The following is a 22,921-nucleotide window of genomic DNA, read 5'->3' as shown; positions in this document are numbered from 1 at the left end:
GCGGAGCGTGGCGGCGAGGGCGGCGCGCGGAGCTCGGAGCGTCCCTCCCTGTTCCCCGTGACCCGGCGGCGCGATGGCGGCTGCGGCGGAGCGCACCGATGAGCTGGTGCGGGAATATCTGCTCTTCCGCGGCTTCACGGCCACCTTGAAGCAGTTCGACGCGGAGATCAAGGCGGACAAAGAGAAGGGCTTCCGGGTGAGGGTTGCCCGGGAGGGAAGCCGGCAGGACCTGCGGGTGGCTGGAGGGAAGGAAGGGCTGGGGGAGCAGAAATTGGGGTTAGCAGGTCCCGCCCGCCCCTCCTCTTTCCTTTTCCAATTTAACTCACGAACCTGCAAGGAGCAGCATTGCATTACGTGTGAAATGCTCCGCGCCTGGGATTTGTTGACACTTGCTGCCGCTGGCTAGATGGGCCTGGTGTTGCGGGCGGGTTGGTTTAGATGGCCTTTGGGTTCCTTAGCAGCTAGTCCAGCGTCCCCCTAATGGCTGCCTCACGTAGCCCCTTGTAGCGGCACCTGTGCCTAAATTTAAGCAGGCCTCCCCCACCGGAGCAAGTGCAGGCTAGCAAGGAAGAGGAGACAGCCTGAGTAGGGTCAGAGTACTTCCCTTTTCCTCAGCTGAGTAACTGCAGTACTGTAGTCCTTACGCATCTGGAATTAGGAACAGGGCATCAACGAAAATATATTTGGCATCAGAAGTAATACACAGTGTGTTTCCCTTTACACAAAGCTCTTGAATGAGGTTTCAGTAAATTCAGATATGTATAAAGCAGTACCCAACACATTGCACTTGTTAAACAGAGCCTAGATAATTTGAATAATATTCTCTTGAATTCCACAGAGGAAAGTTCTAACTGGTCTTTCTCTCCCCTCTTCTAATACTGTAGTATCCCATTAGAACTCTTCTTTTTCTGCCCTCCTCTTGTCTGAGTCTTCTGACCAACCTGGGCTAATTTAAATTTTGCTGCTGACTTGCACTGTCTATATTCAGTATAGCTGCAGGCTAAGGGATGTTGGCATGTGATAATGAGCACACTTGAAGTTTTTTCACACTGAAAAGGATGCATGTGATTCAGCTGATGGGCGATGCTTTCTGCAGGGCTTGGCTGTGTGCTGAGTTCCCCAAAGGGAACTCAGATTCACTTCTGAGCCTGTTGTGTGTCTACCTCACATATGACTTCAGGTATAGGGCATGTGAGTTTGGCGTGAAGGAAATGGCCTTGCTCTCAAAATTTGCCTAGGGGCTAGTGGTTGCTCATCCCGAAAATAGAAAACAGTCCTGTCTGAAATCAGTCCCAAACTGATTGGAGCAAGCCCCACACCCCACACTTCATTTTTTTCAGCTGCAACTCTATATAATGGGAATATATGCCTTATAAGATTGGGAATGTAAATGATAAAAGGATTGCATGTGAAGGCCTAGTATCAACACAGATTGTTTTCCATTCCAATGCAGTGTTTGACATCATAATTTCATATGTGATTAAAATTATGCATATACTGTATATGAATCATTACGTTGCATTATGACCCTTCTGTGAGGGTATATTAAGAACTGCCAGATTTTATTGCCAAGTCCTTCCTTCCATTTTTTTGGTGAGGGGGTCTTTTGCCAATTCCTCCATTCCTCCAGAACATGAAATCCCATCACCTCACCTATTCATATAATGCTTTAGTTTTGATGTTAGAACTGCCTGTCATACTGGTATACTTCCAGTTAAGCTTGTTGGAAAGTGCCATCTCTACATTTGGTTTTTGGCAGTTTTCTTCATCTTTCTGTCTTCTTCATTCTGTTCCCTCTGATTCAAGCAACCTGAGTAACTAGCCAATCTCATTTAGAGTTTCGCCTTGTGGAAGCAGTAAACTGGGAAGATAGAACATTGACCTAGATTAGCCTCTTCAACCTGGTGCCCTCTAGGCATTCTTAGACTTCAACTCCCATCACCCCCAGCCAGCATCACTAGGGGTTAGGGATTATGGGAGCTGTAGTCCAGTGACACCTGCAGAGCAGCAGGTTGAGGAAGGCTGTGTTAGATAGACACAGTGGGTGCAGCACAATAATTCTTACTGGGCCTGCTGATAAATTACAGTGCCGAGGATTTTAGCCTGGTTTTGAAATAAGTTAGCAATGTTTTGTTGAAACCAGCTTCCTTGTTTTCAGCGACTCTCCAAAAACTGAGTGATAAAAGTTCCATTTGGATGTGACAAAACTGAAAATATCAGTCAAACATACATTTATAGCCTCTTTTCAAGCCTAGCTGCTGTAACAGAAGGGAACATCTGCCTGGAAAATCTTGGCAAAGAAAACAAGACTGATTCTTTCTTCTCTCCTTCCAACCCCCCCCCCCCCAATGTCAGTACACAATATCGTAGAAGCTATGCTTTGTTTATATCAGAGGTAGGGGACATGTGACCCTTCAGATATTGTTGGATTCCAGCTGGCTAGGGCTGAGGTTGTCCAAAATAATTGGAGGGCATTGAGTTGGTGAGGGCTGTCTAAGAGGCTGTTCTACAACCGGGTTTACAGACTTACTGCTTTGGAATGATGTTACTAGGTAACATCATTGGCACAGAATCATCATGTTTGAAGGGATCCACAGGGGTCATCCAGCCTAACCCCGAGAATGGTCCATGGGGTCACGAAGAGTTGGACACTAGGTAACTTCAGCACGGCCAGTGACTCAGAGGCACTAAGGTGCCTCAGCCCCAAAAGGAAAACTGAAAGGTATTGCTAGTGCCTCTTGGAATTCCCCATTTGAGGCTCATAACTGATGCAGGTTGTGTAACCTGACCTTGTCTCCAGCGTTTATGTGTGATTTTGTTATGGCTTTTGGTGACAGAAGCTGACAGTTAGCGTGGGCAAGAACTAACTGGGTTTTTGGGGTTCTGTGCTGTCTCTTCAGGTAGATAAGATAGTGGACCAGTTTCTGCAGTTCGTTCATAGCTATGATCTGGCTGCCCTTCGGGATTACTGGAGCTACCTCGACAGACGCCTTTTCAGTCGATTGGAGGATATGTACCGACCTACCGTGAACAAGCTGAAAATTAGTTTATACCGCTACTACCTCGTTCATACTGTGCAGGTTTGTGTCAAGCAGATAGCTTTTCTTCAAAATACAATTGGTTTGTTTTAAGAGTGATTATGTTGCCTTATCTAACAAAATGCTGTACACATCCTTCTTCTCTAGCAGGTGTGCAGTTAGGTGGGGAAAAGTACTCCTATCACCCTGCTGGGTCCAGAACAGAAACCAATATTTGCAGCTGCCGGAGCAGCATTAAAATTTGTAATCTGAGCCCCTTTTCTGTTTTCTGTGTTTTAGACAAACAGGAACGACAAGACACAGGAATTCTTTCTCAAACAAGCCTCTGAACTTCAGAACCAAGCTGAGTGGAAGGACTGGTTTGTTCTACCTTTCATCACCAATCCAGAAGCAAATCCTACTTTTGCAACATATTTTTCCCGCCAGTGGGCAGACACTTTCATCGTTTCTCTGCACAACTTCCTCAGTGTCTTATTTCAGTGTATGCATATCCTTTCTAGATATGAAAAATTAGTTTGAATTATGAAGCAGCTTCATCCTTTGTTCTCTCTCCCTTTCTCTTGTTGTCATGTTAGAGAGTGTTAATCAGCTTTCTGCCATGTGTGTTACAGAGCAACGGTGTGGCTTGTTAGTCTGGTCCATCTATATCATCTACAACTTGTGGATTTATATCTTTTGTTCTTTCGGCAGATCACCGTCCTCATCCCCACTTTATCAAAGGAAGCCAAGGCCAAACGTAATGCTAGAGTATTTTATTCTGGACTGTAGCCCACAAAACTGGCATGTCACAACTAGACCAACTGGGCAAGAGACCTGCAGTCATTTGTCAGCATTATGTTACTTCTTTGCAGCTCAAGCATTTTCTCGATAGTGTTTCAAGCCACAGGCAGGTGATGGTAGCAGCCAGTCGTGGTTTTTTCTGTTTTGGATAATATATATTCCTCCATCTTCTTCCACCCTAGATATATAATAAATATAAATCCCTGAGTAGTGGGGATGCCAAGTGAGGAGTGAGATAAATATGATCTCACAAACTACTATGTTTCTAGGGACACTCTTAAGACCTGTTTGGTGCTGCCTTTGGTGGTCAAGGTGTTAAGAAATGGATTGGTTTAAATTGCCTTTTCTATTGTTGAAAATCAAAACAGCTGTAAAAGTGGCATCAATCTCCAGATGGCTAGCTCTGTTAGTCTGTTGCCGCGGAATTTATTTATTTATTTATGTATGTATGTATGTTATTAAATTCATGTACTGCTTGGAACAAAAAAAATCAGTAAAAATAGCTACTTTAAACATTAAAAAATAGTTAAAATCAATGATAAGCTACAAAGTAAAATATATGCCAACATTCTACATATCTAGGTAGGTTTGTTATAATGTTATCCCATAAAAGGTGTTTTAGTCTTCAAGGTGCCACAAAACAACCTGGTACCCTTCGAAACATCTAGAGAGCATTCGGTAGGCAAAGTCTGCTTTAGAGGAAGGACTTCCATTCTTGCTTTAAGTTTTTTACCCTTAACCTTTCTTACCTGTACCAGTAATCTTGAACTTTGAGACAGAATGTCAGAGAAGTTGTTTCCTGCAAGAAGAAAATGAAATTCTGCGTCAAAAGGTGAGAATGTCCATTCGCGAATTCTCTTATGTACAAAAACTGGAGAACACATGTTTAAACTTCAAATTGAGCTATTGACTCAGAGCCAATAAATAGTGTACGATATAAACCGGTGCATGATATAAACCAGGGGTCAGCAAGGTTTACCTCGCCTGGGCTGGTTCACTCCAGCAGAGATCCCTTCATGGGCCGGATCGTGCGTGCCCACGATTTCCAGCATCTGTGCAGACACGATTTCCGGCACCACAGAAGCGAGTCCCCGTGCCGCGCTGCACACAGGGACTTGCCGAGCGGGCGGCTCGTGGGCCGGTTAAGCGACCCTCGTGGGCCTCTTGTGGCCCATGGGCCTTAGGTTGCCGACCACTGATATAAGCTTTGCATGGAACCTGCAATTCATCTCTCTCTGTTCTCCCTGTAACCCCACTTTTTTTCAGCTGTTTGCCTTGCAAGCAGAGTACTTCCGAATAAAGAAAGAGGAGCAGCAGCAGCAGCAGGAAGAGGAGGAAGAGCTGATTCTCCACCACAAGCTTCCTTCCTACGTGACCAACATGGACCATCTGGGGGACTCAGAGCTGTGAGTCTGTATGTGAGAGGCCAGGACAAATGGCTGCATGATTGGATGGTAGAGGCAGATCTTTGCCCTTTTGCCATTCTTCACTTGCTGGCAAACTTGGATAAGCAGCTTTGGAGAAGTGCATGTTCATTCAGAAAGATCCACAAAGATTTTGAGAATGGTTGGGTGTTTTTTCTCTCCACCGGAGAGCCAGTGTGGTGTAGTGGTTAAGAGCGGTAGTCTCGTAATCTGGGGAACCGGGTTTGCGTCTCTGCTCCTCCACATGCAGCTGCTGGGTGACCTTGGGCCAGTCACACTTCTCTGAAGTCTCTCAGCCCCACTCACCTCACAGAGTGTTGGTTGTGGGGGAGGAAGGGAAAGGAGAATGTTAGCCGCTTTGAGACTCCTTAAATGGAGTGAAAGGTGGGCTATCAAATCCAAACTCTTCTTCTTCTTCCCTGCTCCCTGGTCTTGCAGAACCAATTGGCTGGCCTCTCCCTTTAAAAAAACCAACCACACTTAACGGAACAGTCTCTTTATAGGAGTTTTCTATCAGAGCTTCATAACTTTAAGTTACTTTTAAATGTCCTTTTGTTTAAAATGTGGGAAATCTCATCCTGCGGTTGAGCATCATGCATCTTCCTGAATCTATGGAGCTCCCTTAATGGCTTTATTTATTTTATTTGCCTTAGTGGGACCTTCCACCCACGTCTGGGACTGTCCACTAAGGTTTGCTGCAGGCTCTCTTCCCTTGCAGCCATTCCTAACATATCTGTATAGTCCGGGATCTGCAATTAATTCAGAGGTGATTTCTTGTTTAACTCTAGCAAATGGAAGTTCCCTTATGGCCCCAGTCCTGAGCTGGGGAGGAAGACGTATAGAAATTCCTGCTGTTATGATAGTGGGACTTTCTTGAACATGTCTCTGTCTAATGGACCTGATGCTGAGGTTTTTGGGTTTTCTGCCTTTTTTCTAGTGACATGACATGCAACCAAAGAAGCCCTGCTCACTCTCTGCAGACCCGAGGGGGATTCCTGTCGTCTCTGCTGTCTCAGAGCAAAAAGGGCTCCTCTAGAACAACAGGATCCAACTCGGCACAGACTGGCCTGGTGTCAGTGGGCAAGAAAGAGCAATCAAACCACCAGGTGAGGTACCTTAAGAGCAGCCAGGCTAACACCTGTGTTTAGAGTCAGGCTGGATGTCTGCTGTTTTGATATTAGGACTGATTTACAGGTTGCTCTTTTGCATTTACATGAAGGTAATGTGCTTATTTAATTTTTAAACTCCTTTCATCAAGGAAGATCCCAGGGTAGTTGATTAAATAGCTGATTGAAGCAATAACATTTACTATGCCATCAATACAACCATTAATAAATGCTAAAGGTTTAAATAAATAAGGCAGTGGGCATCGCAGTTACAGTGGGCCTGGAGAACATCAGTTTTTCCCAAAGACCTGGGCAAAAATAATAATCTGTTAAGATATCTCTGAAAACCCATCAGTGAAGGTGGTGGCTGCACCTCTAGGGGGAAGGAATGGCACAAGTGCCCACTTGCCAACTGTCCTCCATACAGTGGTGCCTCGCAAGACGAAATTAACCCGTTCCGCGAGTCTCTTCGTCTTGCGGTTTTTTCGTCTTGCGAAGCACGGCTATTAGCGGCTTAGCAGCTATTAACGGCTTAGCGGCTTAGCAGCTATTAATGGCTTAGCGGCTTAGCGGCTATTAACGGCTTAGCGGCTTTAAGAAAAAGGAAACAAACTCGCAAGAACTCGCAAGACGTTTCGTCTTGCGAAGCAAGCCCATAGGGAAATTCATCTTGCGGAACGACTCAAAAAATGGAAAACTCTTTCGTCTTGCGCGTTTTTTGTCTTGCGAGGCATTCGTCTTGCGAGGTACCACTGTATTAATCTGCATGTTGATGGTAACCTGCTCCTGGCCCTACATCCAACAGCCACAGCCAACCTTTATTGAAAGCTGAAGTTAAATACAGCAACCCTAGGAGGTGCACAGGCTCCTAGATCAACCGAAATAAGTCACAGCTGGTGCTTCTAGGTGGCATGGGGGTGTTCCCCTTCTCAAATCACTGAATTCTTCTGCTATTTCCAGGTTGGGCGGTGGGGTAACGTGCAAGGGACACAGAACCAATTGCCTGAAAAGATTCTCACAAGTGATCTTCCTAGATGTGTTACGTACAAGAAATGTCAGCTTAGGGACAGTATCTGTGAGAGCCAAAACTTGAGAAGTCTTCTCTTTGCCTTCCAGAGCACCAAAGGAAAGGAGGCAGCCACTGCCTGTAAGGATTTAAAAAGTCACTTCAGTAGCCCGGTGGCAGCCGAGTCCAACTTCCTACAGCAGCGTCAGAGGCGTCTGCAGGATCATGGGAAGGAAAGGAAAGAACTTTTAACTAAAACAGCTTCCCAGGTATGGACCGGTGTGTCTCTGATGGGTTAGAGAGTGGGATAAAGTCTTCTCTGTATTTCTGTGTGCAGCAAATCACATGCAGGCAGTCTAGTAATAGTCAGGCTGATGATTTGTCTAAGCAATGCAGATCCATGTGTGCCTGAGCAGATAATTACTTACTGTGCTGATTTTTAAAAATGAGAGTCTTATGTTTGGATCAAGCAGGGGATGAAGAATCAGAATTGTTTGCTTTATTTAGTGACACTCTCACATGTGAACTAAGTTGGGGACAAAGGGTTCTCCTTAACCCCCTTCCCCTCCTCCTGAATAAACAGCAGCACTGTATTGAATGGAGTTCTTCCCTTCGGCATGTCAGCTGCTGTTCTCTGGTTTGTGGCTCTTGCACGTGGGAGTGAATCTTTGGCACAACCTTTCTTGCTGTTGACGCTAGGAAGCGTGAGGCTAAAAAGAACTTTGTCTCTACCTGTTTGCTAGGGAGGAATGACACAATCTGCACAGAGATGTATCCCTGGCTCTTGTCCAAATGAAAGCTCCGGTGGGCTGGAATAGGCCCCAGTCCTTCAGTTGCCTATAGAAGCAGGAGGGAGCTTCTTGCAATCATACATCTTATCTCCAAACCTCTTGGCTATCTGAATGGAGCGGGTACCCATTTGAAGCCATTTTCATTCAGAGCATTGACCTCTAATGGCAGTGGCTGTGCATAAGCGAGTGACAAACTGATCTTGTGGCATGTAGGTGTCTTGTATCTAGGGAAAGGTCCCACTGTGCCAGCAGCACAGAAATGAAATACCCTTCAAAGTGAAAATCTGTCAAGAATCCTTAGCTGCCATTTTCAGGAAGCTTTCCACTGGGACCCTACGATTTCTTTCCTGGGTCGTTAAGAGATACTTTAGACCCCACTTTTTTCTAACCGAATGCAGGGCATATACTTTTTGTTTTAATGGGCATGAAAGACTGAATCTAACTGCCCATTCTCTTGCAAAGAAACCTCATTTGAAGAGACTTGTTTGAAGGGTTTTGGAGTTCCTTGGTCTGCTCTCACTATCCTGAATAATTTTGTGTTGCAAACTATCCCGACTGCAGATTATTTGATAAGGTTAAAAAACACTGGCCCCAGCACAGTTCTCACTGCATGCTTCCTCCCATATTGGAAACCATCTGATCAGTCCTGCCTTCTGTTTCCTTCATCAGTTACTGCTCTGTAAACAGGCCCAGCCTGCTTAATTTCCTGTTTGGATTTCTTTGTGTGCTGACTTTGCTGAAAAGGGAAAATGTCTGCTTCTGCTTGGCATTTTCCACTTTCTGTGTGTTGCTTTGTATGTGTATTAATATTGCTGAGGAGCCTCTTGGCACCAACCAAAAATTAAAAGATGCAGCCTTTGTCTTCCATTTTGTGTTTGCCTGCGTCTCTCAACGCCCCAGCTAGTGGCAGGGATACATGGAGAGGTTTTTCAGGTATGGCAAATTATCCAGGTGTATTAGTGTGAACTCCATGGACTGATGCCCCTCTGCTTTCCACGATAGTGTGGAGAAGGATACTGGATTGAAAGCTCCAGGTTGTGGGTGGTAGATGCTGCCCTCCCCTGCATTTCATAGGCAGGGCCTTTCCCCCAAGGCTGGTTCCTCTGCAAGCAGGTGGAACATGCAGAAAGGGAACAACGATGCCCATCTATGGAAGGTGGTTACTGCTACTTGCAACATGCCTGGATGCATTTTAGCTGCTGGCATGATGCAAAGCTCTGCCTTGGTTACCTAAAACTCTGTACTCACTGAGATGGACAAGAGTAGCTTAACTGATTTTCCTGGCTTGCTGTACTATATGCAGGGTCCTTCTCTTGGTTTAGGGGCAGAATGTTGACAGGAAGGTGGAGGCTATTGCCACTGAAACAGACCCTTCCCCTGAGCTGCATGCTGAGCAAGCAGAAACCCTGACCAAAGCTTTCGGGTCCAGCATAGATGCTGGAGGCATCAGGCAAGAGCAGCCATTCATTGTCCTGAGCCAGGAGGAATATGGAGAACACCACTCATCCATCATGCATTGCCGGTAAGGGGTACTCTCCCTTGGGGGAAGGAGAGGATGGCGGTCAGGGAGCCACCGTGGTTCAGTGGACTGTGTGCCGGACTTGCAGTTCTGGGGGCTGAGCTTGGCTATGGCCTTGGCGTTCCCCAGCCCCTCAGCTTCTGTTCCTTATCTGCAATATGTTAACTGTGACTTTGACTTTTTGTAAGGATTGCAAAGGGCTCTGCATGTTTAAAGTACTATTTTAATGATAGTGCCAGCATAGTTTGTATGAAAATCTTGAGGAAGCTGTAATTGTGGGGGTTGGAAAGGACCATTGCATAACTTCCTTCTGTGCTTAGGGTTGACTGCTCTGGTCGAAGAGTGGCCAGTTTGGATGTGGATGGAGTCATCAAGGTGTGGTCTTTCAACCCCATCATGCAAACGAAAGCATCTTCCATTTCCAAGTCTCCCCTGCTTTCCCTAGAATGGGCGACCAAAAGGGACAGGCTGGTGAGTAGCTGGGCTTGGTGCAACAGGGAACACCTGGAACTGCTGCTGAAGCATCCTAGAATCAACCTCTGTCTAGTCTTAGATGTCCCGAGGCCTAAACTGTATTGCATGGTACTTCCTGAGGGCAATATATCCCTTCCCATGACTGCTCAGCACAGTTGATCGTGCTTCTATGAACCAAGTAGGTTTCCCACGGTTCTTCCCAGATTCTGGTTGGTGCAAAGACTTCATAGCCTGATTGACCACAGGATGAGAAGACTGTACAAAGGAGAATCACAATCTTTACTAATTTCCTAATTGGGTCACCAGGGCCTCAGCCATTTCTACACACTGCATCCTTGTAATCTGTTCCTTCCAATTTGATGCTCTGTCTTTTTTCCTTTTTGGTCTTTTCGTTGGCTGCCCTTTCTTTCCTCCTGGAGAAAAATGGAGGAGACCAAGTGCTGGCTGGAGAGAGATGCAAGACTTTTAGACTTTGGCCATTGCAGTCTCCCTTGAAGCATATCCCTCATTTATGCTCATGGGGTTGTAAGTGCAACGGATGATGGAAGGGTAGCAGTGACAGGGTGGAGGTGGGGGCAGCAAAAGGCTAAACAGAAATAGCTGCAAAGGTTTTGGGTAAGGTGGCTAGAGCAGGAAGTCGCCGCCACCCAGTCCTTGATTAACATTCTCCTTGGTGCTGTGTTCCAGTTGTTGCTGGGTAGCGGAGTTGGGACTGTTCGTCTTTACGACACTGAAGCCAAGAAGAATCTTTGTGAAATCAGCATTGATGAAGACATGCCCAGGTAACCCTCTTGAGCAGAGTCCCTCTTGCTTCACCTGTCGTAAAACTAGTCATTTAGTGTCTAAATCTCCAATGCACCCCTGTTTTGCGTGGCGGTGCCCAGCTTGTGCTTCAGAGGCAGTGTTCACCTGTCCAGAGCTCACCAACACTCATTACACTAAGGCAACTGCTTGTTTGTGATTCGTAATACTCCTTCGTGCACGTTTTTCTTTGCACGTGTGAGTGGTACGCTGCTTTAGTGCCATGTCTGGGTGCACACAGCTTCATTCATTCTGGATTGAGAGCAGTCTTGTATGCCATGATTTTCCAACACAGAATCAGTTTCCATGAACAAAAGAGGCATACAAACAGAATTCCATAGTTTGCATTCCATCTTAGGCAAGTGTGCAGAGCCCCCCTCCCAACCTTCATCCAAACTTGTAGCTGCAGAGATGTGATGGAGGGTGGGGGGGGTGGTGCTTGGTTGTGCCTAACAATCCCCATCCTTTCCCCTCCTTCATTGTAAGAGAGAAGGCCAGAGTGATTTGGCCACTACAAGGCTCCCGAAAACGCCCACCATCTTTTCCTGCTCCAAACTTGGATCGCCCCTGACCTTTTGTGAAGGCAGAGCATGAGATTGGAGACAAACAGAAGATCAAGTCTTTCCATCCACAATTTTTGGCTTGGACCCCTCCATGTACAGCACCATCCTGATGGAAGAACAGGCCAGACAGGGGGTTGTGGGTTGTTGTTTTTTTTAACATGCCTCCTGTTACACAGATTTTCTGTGTAGGGAAAATGCGAACTGGCCATTGATGGTTTGCATGTAAGCCACCTTTTTGAAACGCTTTTCCTCTGGATTTCTTTCAGACTGCACTAAATCCTGAGAAGCTTCCCCATACCTCTTGGAAAACATTAAACATTTGACACAAAGGGCATGGATTCTATATACTGGTTGCTTTAAGTAACTGACCACAGTTGCGGAATTTATATCTGTCCTAGTTTCCTATTGTTGCTCTAAGCAATTGGTGTAGATGGTAGATGCCAACCTAGAGTGCTTTCTTCTCTTGCAGCTCTCCCCCCCCCCCCACTTTTTTTGGAACAGGCAGTATTGCTGCCCTGGGGCTTTCTATCCCCTACATGTTCAAGGCAAGAGAACAAGAGTACAGCTGCATCTTCCCTGCTAGGAGTGTTCAGGAATTGGGGGGGATCTGAGGCCTCCACTTTGCTCTAGGCTTTGGAGAATGTGAACATCACAGGAGGCTTCTGCCTGTTTCTTAGGGGCAGAGGGATTGCTAGTTCTTGATGAATCCTTGCCCTTCTGCTCATGTTTGGCCATGACTATCAAAAGCTACTCTTCTTTGTTCACTTAGAAACACCTCTCTGCCTCTTAACATCCAGAGGCCAAAGGAATAGAGAATAAAAGAAAGGGAACTGTCCATAGCCCCAATTCCGTGAGAGGCTTGTTTGGATTCATGGTTTTTACAGGTGTTGGAGTAGGGGCTGGACAAAAGTCGGATCAAAGCCAGAAACGGCTGCTTTCCAGCCTGGCAGCTCACGGACTTCCTGTGCAGAGAGCCAGGGCTGACGGTGTGTGTCTCTGTTTCAGGATCCTCTCCCTTGCGTGCAGCCCAAGTGGTGCTTCTTTTGTGTGTTCAGCTGCCGCGTCTGGCCTTGGCAACCAGCTCGATCATGGAGCTCAAGATTCTGGAGGGAAAGGCATGAATCAAGTTCCAGGGAAACTGCTTCTATGGGACACTAAAACCATGAAGCAGCAGGTATGGTTGTGTTGTTTCCTTGAGCCCAAAGAGCAAAGGAGCATTCACAGATGGGGAATTTGTGGCCATCCAGCTTTTTGTTGGTCTACAACTCCCTGAACCCTGGGAATGCTGGCCGGGTCTGATTAATGTTGCATCCCAGTTGCTTTAATATTGATCTGTGCCAGTTATTAACAGTCTAGTGAATGTTTGTTGTTGGCACCTTATTATAATGTCATAAAACTGGCTGAATTTTTAGGCTTTTCTCTGAAGTTGTCAGGAGTGTTCTGAATTGTGCCCCCACCCTACCCCACTCCCCATTTCTATAGTTCCACAGTCAGTCCTCCTTTCCATTCATGTGACTTTCCTAACTTGCCATCAGCTTGGTTGTGTTTTTCTCTTCTGGGCTCTGCTGCTTCCCCTACTCTGCTCCCTGCCCCCTTGTAGCATCTGCCCTTCCTTCCATCTCCTTGTGGTTTAAGCAGAGTTCCTTCTCCAGTTTGGTCTTATTCACCCATTGTGATGAGATCCCTCCCATCTTGCCTATGTTTCAGGCAATTTTTTTAATGCTGCAACACACAACCAAAGAGGACCTCAATTTCTCAAGAGTGTGGCTTCACTAGTGGAAGCAAAATAAACTAATGACACTCTCAGAATGGATCCAGTCTTCTTGCATTCCTGTGTGCTGGTTGTGATGGGTTGTGGCAGCCACTGGCAAGTGGGAGAGTTGGTGCCCACACAGTATTTTGCGGCAGAATTTTAAAGTTATTTTTCATGTAAAGGAGACATGCCTGAAGAAAGTTATGCATCTCTCTCCCAGGAGCATAAGAAAGGATATCCTTCCTTGTTTACCCAGAGTTATATTTAAGCTTCTCTCTGGTGAGAAACAGTTCTCAGACTTCTGTGGTGAGAGGCAACAGTACAAGAAAGCCTCTGAGGGCAAGATGGATTGGATTGGTCAAAATGTCCCAAATTCCCTCTGGTGCAGAACTGAAGAGGAGAGGGGAAACCCAGATGGAGTGAGTGTCCATTTGGTTGAGCAACCCAAGAGCTCTGAGTAATTGTTCCCCTGTGTGTCTGCTGTACAAGCAAAGTTTCTAGGGCAAAGGACATCTAACTAAGTTCTCTTTAACATTTTGTTTTGTTGTCTTTCTCAGCTCCAGTTTTCTCTTGAACCTGAGCCCATTGCTATAAACTGCACAGCCTTCAACCACAATGGGAATCTGCTGGTCACTGGAGCAGCGGATGGCATAATCCGTCTCTTTGGTAAATTGCCAGCTGGGAATACAACTTAGATTCCTGTAACACAGAGAATAGGGCGCCTGAGGCTGGACTGCAGCTCACAGCACCCCTGCCCATTTTCCGTGCTGGCTGGCACTCATGAGAGTGCAACATCTGGAGGGCCAGAGGTTCCCTATCCCTGCCTGTAATGTAATAGCTTGGTGTATTCATCCTAAACCCTTTTGGTCTTAGGATTTCAAATGGGGGGGCACCCACTGTGAACAAAGAATGTGAGGTATCAAGACACCTGCTTCAGGCAGAAGTGATGATATGCTGAGAGCACTTGACAGATGGGATTCTTTCCATGCTCAAAGCATTCTCAACACCTCTGGTCCTCCACACCACCTTCAGAGAGCCCTCATTCAGGGAGATGTGGGGCAGAGTGAGACAGAAAAGTGCCCTTGCTGCTGTATCTTTAGCACCCCTTTGCCCTTCTTTGCAGATCACTGTGTGCAGCAAGAAATGCACACAAACAGAATGTTCTGTGCAGCTTTCAATATGCTCCTTTGCTAACTAGATGGTCAGCCCTTCTTCTCTGTGGGAGACAGTGACTGGCCCAAGATCACCCAGTGAGATTCATGGGCCTAGTGGGGATTTTAGCCCCTGGTCTCCCAAGTCCTAGTCTTTAATCACTCAACTACACAGACATAGGGAAGAAACACTGTCTTTTTACAGTTTTGGGAGCCTTTCCCCTGCTTCTTCTTTAGAATTCTGTGAAGATTTGTTGTTAATTTTAAAAAAGCACACTTACTTAAAAATAACTCCCCACCCCACCCCTTTTATGTCCCTTTTCAGACATGCAGCAGCATGAGTGTGCTATGAGTTGGAAGGCCCATGATGGGGAAGTCTACTCTGTTGAATTCAGTTATGACGAGAATGCTGTTTACAGCATTGGAGAAGATGGGAAGGTAGGTTCTAGGGAGACGTGGGTTTGTATCAATCTATATTTGCGTTTATCAGCGTACTGCTTCTTTGACCGCACATGGGGCTCTCAAAGCAGCTTACCATGAATGTGAAATAGCCAAATAAAGTCAATAACCACATATTCAGGTAAAAGCATTAAGAATCCATTAATGACAGTGACATCTGCATAATGCCACCCAGAAAGGATCCGGTGGCAAGTAAGGTGGTGCACAAACCCCATGGACAGGAAATGCTGGTGTCCTGAAGGCAGGAGCTGCAGTGGCTGTGTTTTTCGTGGGGTTTATTTTGCCAGCCGTCATTTCTGTCTCCACAGCTGCAGATGCCACTGCACAGCAGAATGAAGAAGATCAAGTGTTTTCCTTCTGGCATCTAACGCAGAGTCTCTTGTTCCCCATCCTAGTTTATTCAGTGGAACATTCACAAAAGCGGCTCCAAAGTGTCCGAATACGCTCTTCCCAGAGATGCCACCGGCCCCTTTGTGTTGTCTGGCTACAGCGGATACAAGCAGGTCCAGTTCCCACGTGGAAGGCTCTTTGCATTTGACTCGGAAGGAAACTACATGCTGACCTGTTCTTCCAATGGGGGTGTCATCTACAAGGTACTGGATGCTAGTCACAAAGGTTATCTGCTACGTCCAGGATCAAAGGTAGCATTATGCCTCCTGGGGAACAATAGCAGGAGAGTGCTACTGCGGTCACATCCTGCTTGTGGGTTTCGCCAAGGCGTGTGACTGGACATTGCTGCTGACATTTCTGCCTTCATGTTTAGTGGGTGGGAGGCGGAGTTCTGCACTAATGGAGTGATGCTTATATTTATTTATTTATTTCATAACATTTATATGCCGCTTGATTTTTTTTAAAAAAAACCTTCAAAACAGTTTACAAAAAACCCCAAACCCAATAAAATTACCACTGAGAAAAATTAACAACAGTAATTTAAATCTTTCAAAAAGTTAGAACAACTTGCAACAACTTTCTAAACATCTGAGTAGGCTTGTCTAACCAAAATTGCTTTTAGCAGGCATCAGAAAGAGTACAGTGAAGGTGCCTGCCTGATATCAATAGGCAGGGAGTTCCAAAGGGTAGGTGCAGCCACACTAAAAGATTGAGTTCCTACAAATTCAGAACAGGTATTATGTGGCACCTATTCTGCCTCTTGAAGTGGTTGAGTGGGCACATATGGAGCAAGGCAATCTCAAATGTAAACTGGTCCCAAGCTGTTAAGGACTTTTACGAATAGTATGGTACCGCGCTGCAGGCAGCAGGAGGCAGCAGGCCAGTGGAGGCTGGCAGGGCTGAGCAGAGGGGCATGTCTGCCTAATTCAGCTCCCCAGCCCCAGCAAAGGGGATTTGGGTTGCCTTGCCAGTGTCTGACCTCTTGGTTTCCTCCCCTTAAATATACCTGCGTTGTTATGGGTTTCCCTGTTCTACCTACTGCATGTCCCCTGCAAGCTTTGACAATGCTAGTTCAAGATTTCTATACTGCCCTTCAGGACTGCTTCCCACATTATGCCCTCAAGTTTAGCCACTGCCTTTTGAGAACCAGCACAGCCCAATATTTGACTTGGACAGAGACCTCCGAAACCTCAAATCCCTCTTCTGCCCTGGCCCTGCTTGGTAGCCTAGGCAAAAGTCCTTTATTTGGGTCCAGATACTAATATGTGTATAATATAGATGATTGTGGCCTGGATCATAAGCTGCTAATCAGGTAGATGAAAAAGATGACGGGAAAATGCTAGTGGCATTCATCGCAGCCCTCAGGTTGTCCAGCTCAAGTGATTTGGCTATGCTCGCTACCTCCTTCGTAGAACTACAGAGCACTATTCTGGTAAAAATGAGTGTGGTTTGTGCAGCTAGACTTCTTAGCAATCCCTGGCCCCAGTTTGAAATCTACCACAGAAGCTTGCTAAGTGTTGATTGAGAGCCAGTGTGGTGTAGTGGTTAAGAGCGGTGGACTAGTAATCTGGTGAACCGGGTTCGCTTCCCCGCTCCTCCACCTGCAGCTGCTGGGCTGGGTGACACACTTCTCTGAAGTCTCTCAGCCCCACTCACCTCATGGAGTGTTTGTTGTGGGGGAGGAAGGGAAAGGAGATTGTTAGCTGCTTTGAGACTCCTTAGGGTAATGATAAGGCAGGATATCAGATCCAAACTCCTCCTCCTCCTCCTCCTCCTCCTCCTCTTCTTCTTCTTGATGTTTGCCTGCCTTTCTTCTCTTTCAGCTGAACAGTAACGACAAGGTCCTGGAGAGCTGCCTCTCTCTGGGAGGACACAGGGCCCCGGTGGTCACTGTGGACTGGTGCACAGCGATGGATTGTGGGACCTGCCTCACTGCCTCCATGGATGGAAAGATCAAACTAACCACTTTACTTGCACAGAAGTTATAGAGGAAACTGTGCTGATAGGAAAGCACAAACTGTTGACTTTTTTGGGGGGGAGAAATCAGTATTAGCCATCTAGATTCAGACTATTTTGGGCAGGAGAGGCTGTTTAAACCACTCGTCTTAATGTTGCTTTCTCCTCTAAGGTTGGAAACTTTTTTTAAGCTGATACCAAACCACTGCCAGATAGGAGTTTCAGTTACAGCCGTTCCCCCTAAATTAAATGATGCTCTTAGCAGGCATGCACTGATCTACAAGCTCTTTCCAGTGACGACCAGCCCCGTTTCCCCCTCCTGGGTCCTCAACAGCACATGGCCATAAACCTCCAGGATTGTGCCAAGGTATGCGATACAGACTTGTAAAGATCCCAATGGAAAACAGGGCCTGTGTGAAACCTTAACAGTATTCTGTGTCTGCTCCTGTGTTTCTTATTAAAAGCAAATGTTTTCATTGCATTTTTCCTGTGTGTGTTGCTTCTGCGGCTTTAAAAGAAACTTCAGGGACCACGAGAATCGTTTAGCCTAACCCTTTTGCAGTGCATGGGAAGAGTAACACAGGTCTTCATCTTTTTTTTTAAAAAAAAATAATTTTTATTAACTGGCCAATCACATCAAATTAAATCACATCACATAAATTCCAAATTACAAAGCCAATTTTTTAAATTTTGTTGGGGGAACCCATACTTCAAGATCCAAAGGGGGATTCAAATCAACACAGGTCTTCATCACAGGGTGATGCGGAGGGGAAACCCTTTAAGTTTCTGTAAAACATTTTACGCTGAAGAAGCCTTTGGGTGAAGATCTTAGGGTGAAGGGGTGGAATACAGAATTAATAAATGTGAAGAACTGTACCCCTTCTCCTAGGGACGCGGGTGGCACTGTGGGTTAAGCCACAGAGCCTAGGACTCGCCGATCAGAAGGTTGGCGGTTTGAATCCCCATGACGGGGTGAGCTCCCGTTGCTCAGTCCCTGCTCCTGCCCACCTAGCAGTTCAAAAGCACGACCGCTTTTGCCGTCTTTCTGAAACGCAGCTTCGGGCTGGAGGCGGAGCCCGGGAGGGCGGCTGCAGGCAGGGAGTTTTCAGCCAATGGAAGGGGAGGGAGGTGGAGCCGGTGGGTCACATGCAGCGGAAGAGACGCTTGTTCTCGGGCGGCGCTCGCCTCTCCGGCCTCCGTTCCTGGGAAGTTTGCGCGCGCGCGGTGGGGGAAGCCGCTTGTCTCGCTCATGAAGGCGAGAGTCCTTCCCGGCTGCAGTTCTTGGCGTTGGGTGCAAGGATGAGCGAGCAAGAGGAAGAAGCGTGATCTACGGAGGAGGTGAGCAACCCCCGGGGCCCGGCTTAAATGTTGAGGCTTCTTCCTAGAGGAGTGTTCGTTGTTTGCAAAAGTTAAAAAGAGTGGCTTACGCGCGCCCCTGGGAATTGTGGTGAAGCAGGTTGAGGGTGCAGCCCCGCGCAGCGTTGCTTAGCTGGGAGTAAGCATTGTTAAACATGCAAGTCAACATCCTTAGTAAAAACTTGCCTGCCAAATACCTCTGGAAAGCTCTACGTTGTAGAGGCCACAGCGTTTTAGTACAGTATTTGCCATCTCATTTTTCTCCTACCTAAGCACCTGAGAACCGTCTCTGAGGACTGAATATACGAACTGTGAATGTAGACTGATCTCTCTCTGTTTATACGCTGATAGTAACTGAGCGCTTGGACACCTGAGCAAATAAGGGGTGAATGAAAAGACTGTTTATTTGCCTCTGAAATCATGTCTGCATTGGGTGTTTTACATTGGGGAGGGGGCACATTGCTTAATTCTTTTGCTTCTGTGTTTCTATCCTGTGGCACCTGCCCTGAAGCACAATTGGAAACAGCGGGCCTGTATAGGTAGCAGCGTCTCCACCACTCTCTCTTTAGGCCTGCAACATGGTGCCATTGCATGTACTTCATATTTATAACTAAAATTTATCTGCTGCTAGATTACCTTTCATGGGAATTGGCGTTCAGGTGGCAAGAGTCCAGACCAGGGATGAAGAACCCCTTTCAGCCCGAGGGCCACATTCCCTTTTGGACAGCTTTCCAGGGGCCGCAGGCTGCTGTGGGCAGGGCTGGAGGCAAAAGTGGGCAGAGCAAGGGATGTCACATTTACCGTAGGCTAGTTTCTACACTTATTCACACACTTCTTTGTCCCCAATTCATACAAGCAAGAGGCATTACTGGAGTTCAAGGACACCTTCCAGCCACTCCCCAGCCCCAAAAGGTGTGTGTGAAGTGATGGGTTTGACTTGGGAGAAACAGGTGTTGCCTGGGAAGGGATCCAAGGGCCAGACAGGCCTGGAGGGCCAGCTTCAGCCCCCAGACTTGAGTTTCCTCTCCCCCTGGTCCAGAGGTATCTCTTTCTAGGACAACGATCTATGCAGGAAATTCAGAGGAGGTGAGAGATCAGCTCTTCCCCTTTCCCAGAGAACTTGCGGGAGCTGATTGAATGCCATTCCAGGCAAACTTCCCATGTGCCCCTTGAGAAAATGGACTAGTGGCACAGCCCCTGATGGGATTTGACAGGCCTGATGCTTGCTAAGCATGTTCAGTGCTTTACTTTCTCAGTATCCTGCCTCCCACTGCAACAATCCTCTACCCACTTTCTTGGGAGTAAGCACTATTCAACCCTATGGGATGGACGTCTGCATAGACATGTAGATTGTCAGTCCTGCTTTTCAGGCAAGTTTCCCTAGCTGGACATTCTCAGGCTGGAGATGGCTGTTGCTATTGATTGGGTTGTTTTTAATAGTTGCCTGCACTGTATTGTACAGTTGGTTTGATCAGGGATGTTAACAAAAAATATAACAGTGAGTGTGTTGTAAACAATGTTGAGAGCTTGTTACAGGGTTATAAATTTTACCAAACCATGAATAGCTGTGTCTTGCTTCTCTCTCTTTTTACATAAAACTAGTGCTCCTCTTTGTGCCCTGTCCTGAGCAACAGCTGCTGGACTTTCATAATCCGGGCTCTTCTGTGTCTCCTAGGTTTGCCTGTCTCTCATCCTGCTGATGTCATGAAATTAGTATGAGTACACTACTGAAATGAGCCATTATATAACTTATTCTGTGAGAATCAGAAAGCTCACTCCCCTTTCTTGTAGACGGATCAATCACTATTCCCTAATAAATAATATTAACACTGCTGCAAAGGGATTCTCAGTTCCCATGTTGTGAAAGCTGCTCCCTGTCTTCTGGAACAGAAGGAAATGGGGTCTCCTGAAGCAGCTAAGAGGATCCTCCCAGCGTGGATGACAAAGAGGGTGACTGAGCCAGCACAGCAAGCAGGGATGAAGCCAAAGAGAAGGAAGAAGGCAGCTTTGGCAAAGTAAGTTGCTTTTGTGTTGTTTCTTTTAATCCAAGGAAGGAAGGTTGGGTTTCACTTTGGCCTCCACTTAGAAGTTTCTGTAGGGCTCAAACCCATGACCCTGAGGTTAAGAGCCTATTGCTCTACCAACTGAGCTATCCCAGTCTCCCCTCTATATGTTTGACTTTGTCTGCATGTCGATGGGAAGGGCTGTAGCTCCATGGTATGGCAGAAGGTCCCAGCTTCACTCCCTGGCATGTTGAGTTAGGGCTGGGAGAACCCCCAAACCATGGAGATTTTGCTGCTAGCCAATGTTGACAATACTACGCTAGATGGTCTGACGTAGTTTAAGGCAGTTTCCTCTATAAAACATGGACTATATTTTATGTTGGTGGCTCCCAAGAAAGGCAGAATAACTGGAACGTTGGCAGTCTCATCTTTGTTCCCTCCATCATCAATGGGTTTAGAAAGCACTGCCTTATACACTTTGAACATGTGCAAGTTGTTGCGTGCCCAGTGATGGTAGCATTAAATAGAGGTGGCAGGGAGGGGAGTGCACCACAGAACAAAACCTGTTGCAGATTTTGGTGCCAATGTTGCTATGCCAACAGCACTGATCATGCTGATTCAGCTAGAAGCTTGCCTGCAGTCTTGTGTGAATTTGTAGGCGTCGGCTGTGCTGCTTGTGTTCCAGTTGCTCATAAATGTTTCGGTGCGGAAGCAGTCTGGCCCAGTCCCATCTCACCTGCTCCATTCTAGGTTTTTGTTCGTTAAGTTTGTAAGCTCCCCTCACCACCCAACGCACACACATTTCCTTTCTAAAATCTGTTACCAAACAATAGCGCTACTGTGCACCTATGGTTGATTTCAGCCTTATTATCTCTAAATGGCTAGTTGCAGAAAATAAAGTTTTGGTGTGTGTGAGCATGTACTTTCCAAGCTATCTTCTGTCTGGTTGATTTTAGATTTCATGATTTATTTATTTTTTTGCTGTTGTTGCAGGTTTGAGACGATCTATTGTATGAATGAAGCTGAGCTAGTAGATGCAGCTCTTTGCATTATGGCCGAGGTGAGCATGTTATCCCAGTTGTGGGTATTTGCACCTTCACTCCATCTGCTGATTTTTGGTTGACCCTCTTCTGTTAATCCCCCTCTCAATAGAACTGGCTGAGGACAGAGAATTACATTGTGACTGAAACATAGTTTATATTTGCTGTGTTCCCTTCTCTGAGAAACACAGCAGTGACTCCAGCGTCTTTCTTTGGCCATGGAGAATCACTTGCAATTTTGAAGAGAGGGACCAGGATTTTGAATAGACTCTCATCATTCACAATAAGCATGTATTCCTACTTCCCTGGGCTGGACATAAAAATGATGCATTTATTCCATTCTTGGCAACTATGTACCCTGAAGACGGGAGTGAGTAAACTTTTTTGACCTCCATTTTTAGTTCCCTGCCCTTTTGCAGGCCAACTTTGACAGGAGAGTGTGGCCATCCACCTGTCACCATTATTTTTAAAAATATTTGTAATGATAACATATTGCCCACATCAGTGGGGTGAGATGTTGACCAACACAGATTGGCACTCCCCATGCATCAGTTGATGCTCAGGAAAAGTCAGTTTTGCTTTCTGTAGAGTTTAGGTATGCAATAGTTCCCTGCAGGTAACACACTTTTGCACACCTGAACTAAGCAAGATTGAACGCCCACATGTATCAACTGTTGTGCAGGGAGGTCAATGCTGGTTTCAGCTGCAAAAGCAGCTGATCTAGCTGCGACTCCAACTCCCCCACACTGGACATCAAATGTGGTTTAGGGGAAATGGCCTGGTGGTCCAAATTTGGCCCACATGCTGGATGGAGGTTCTCTGCTACCTAATATGCAGACATGTGTACTTAACATTATTCTTTTATTTGCTAGAATTGCAAGGCCAAGGAAGCTGAGGTGACTTCGTCAGAAGATGAGTCCCAAGGGCCTCAGCAAGTGCTGGAAAATCCTCTCTGCAGTTCAGTTAGTGGCAGCCACCAAGGCAGAAGAACCCCCAGTGTTGGATCCAAACCCCCAAAGGAGTTGGAGGCTTTAGGCTGCATTGAGAAGACCAAATCTGAGGAGGAGGAGGAGGATGCCTTCAAATATGTCCGCGAGATCTTCTTTACTTAACTTTAAACCATGAGCAGATAATGCCTTATTTGAGACACTGGCAATTTGGACACATGAAGGTCAGATGATCTGTTGTCCATCCCTGTTGTGTAAAGGATTGCTAAGCTAATGTTGGTGAAGCACTTAAAAAAAGTGTTTTTTTCAAATGGGCACAGAACTGGTAGATAAGATAAAATGTTTCTAATGGATATTCTGTTTT

The 22,921-nt window shown here is 46.3% G+C and overlaps 2 protein-coding genes across 5 annotated transcripts in view; both read left to right on the top strand.

The window, feature by feature from the left end:
* CYREN (cell cycle regulator of NHEJ) overlaps positions 1-22,910 on the top strand; it is a 335,829-nt gene extending 312,919 nt beyond the window's left edge. Inside the window, exons 1-5 of one of the 3 annotated variants that reach the window (XM_081210936.1) lie at positions 18,354-18,549; positions 18,919-18,952; positions 20,458-20,582; positions 21,564-21,630; positions 22,483-22,910. In XM_081210936.1, the coding sequence (XP_081067062.1) occupies positions 20,464-20,582; positions 21,564-21,630; positions 22,483-22,722 (426 nt within the window). In that variant the 5' untranslated portion in view covers positions 18,354-18,549; positions 18,919-18,952; positions 20,458-20,463 and the 3' untranslated portion in view covers positions 22,723-22,910. Of the gene's footprint in view, positions 1-18,353; positions 18,550-18,918; positions 18,953-20,457; positions 20,583-21,563; positions 21,631-22,482 lie in introns of those variants that run through there. The other 2 variants (XM_081210935.1, XM_081210937.1) reach the window with 2 other exon arrangements.
* WDR91 (WD repeat domain 91) lies at positions 36-17,692 on the top strand. 2 transcript variants are annotated; one of them, XM_081210911.1, is made up of 15 exons: positions 36-196; positions 2,901-3,080; positions 3,318-3,525; positions 4,568-4,650; positions 5,085-5,224; positions 6,180-6,348; positions 7,465-7,623; positions 9,468-9,667; positions 9,985-10,135; positions 10,826-10,920; positions 12,508-12,676; positions 13,813-13,921; positions 14,732-14,844; positions 15,261-15,458; positions 17,079-17,692. In XM_081210911.1, the coding sequence occupies exons 1-15, from the start codon at positions 74-76 to the stop codon at positions 17,241-17,243; spliced, it is 2,262 nt and encodes a 753-aa protein (XP_081067037.1). In that variant the 5' UTR covers positions 36-73; the 3' UTR covers positions 17,244-17,692. The 2 variants fall into 2 exon arrangements, with proteins under 2 accessions (XP_081067037.1, XP_081067038.1); XM_081210912.1 differs by having other exon boundaries at positions 68-196; positions 2,905-3,080.
* Positions 22,911-22,921: the final 11 nt, after the last annotated feature.

The sequence above is a fragment of the Podarcis bocagei genome (genome assembly GCF_964188305.1).
Source record: "Podarcis bocagei genome assembly, chromosome: 10".
Classification (NCBI taxonomy): Eukaryota; Metazoa; Chordata; class Lepidosauria; order Squamata; family Lacertidae; genus Podarcis; species Podarcis bocagei.
Note: the sequence above shows the minus strand (reverse complement) of the source record. Positions and strands in the feature narration are given on the sequence as shown.

Excerpts from the sequence above, each read along its gene's own strand:
- WDR91 (XM_081210911.1), top strand. The coding sequence starts at position 74 with ATGGCGGCTGCGGCGGAGCGCACCGATGAGCTGGTGCGGGAATATCTG. Across the intron at positions 9,668-9,984 it reads TCATCCATCATGCATTGCCG|GGTTGACTGCTCTGGTCGAA; the intron begins GTAAGGGGTACT and ends TTCTGTGCTTAG. Across the intron at positions 13,922-14,731 it reads TGGCATAATCCGTCTCTTTG|ACATGCAGCAGCATGAGTGT; the intron begins GTAAATTGCCAG and ends GTCCCTTTTCAG.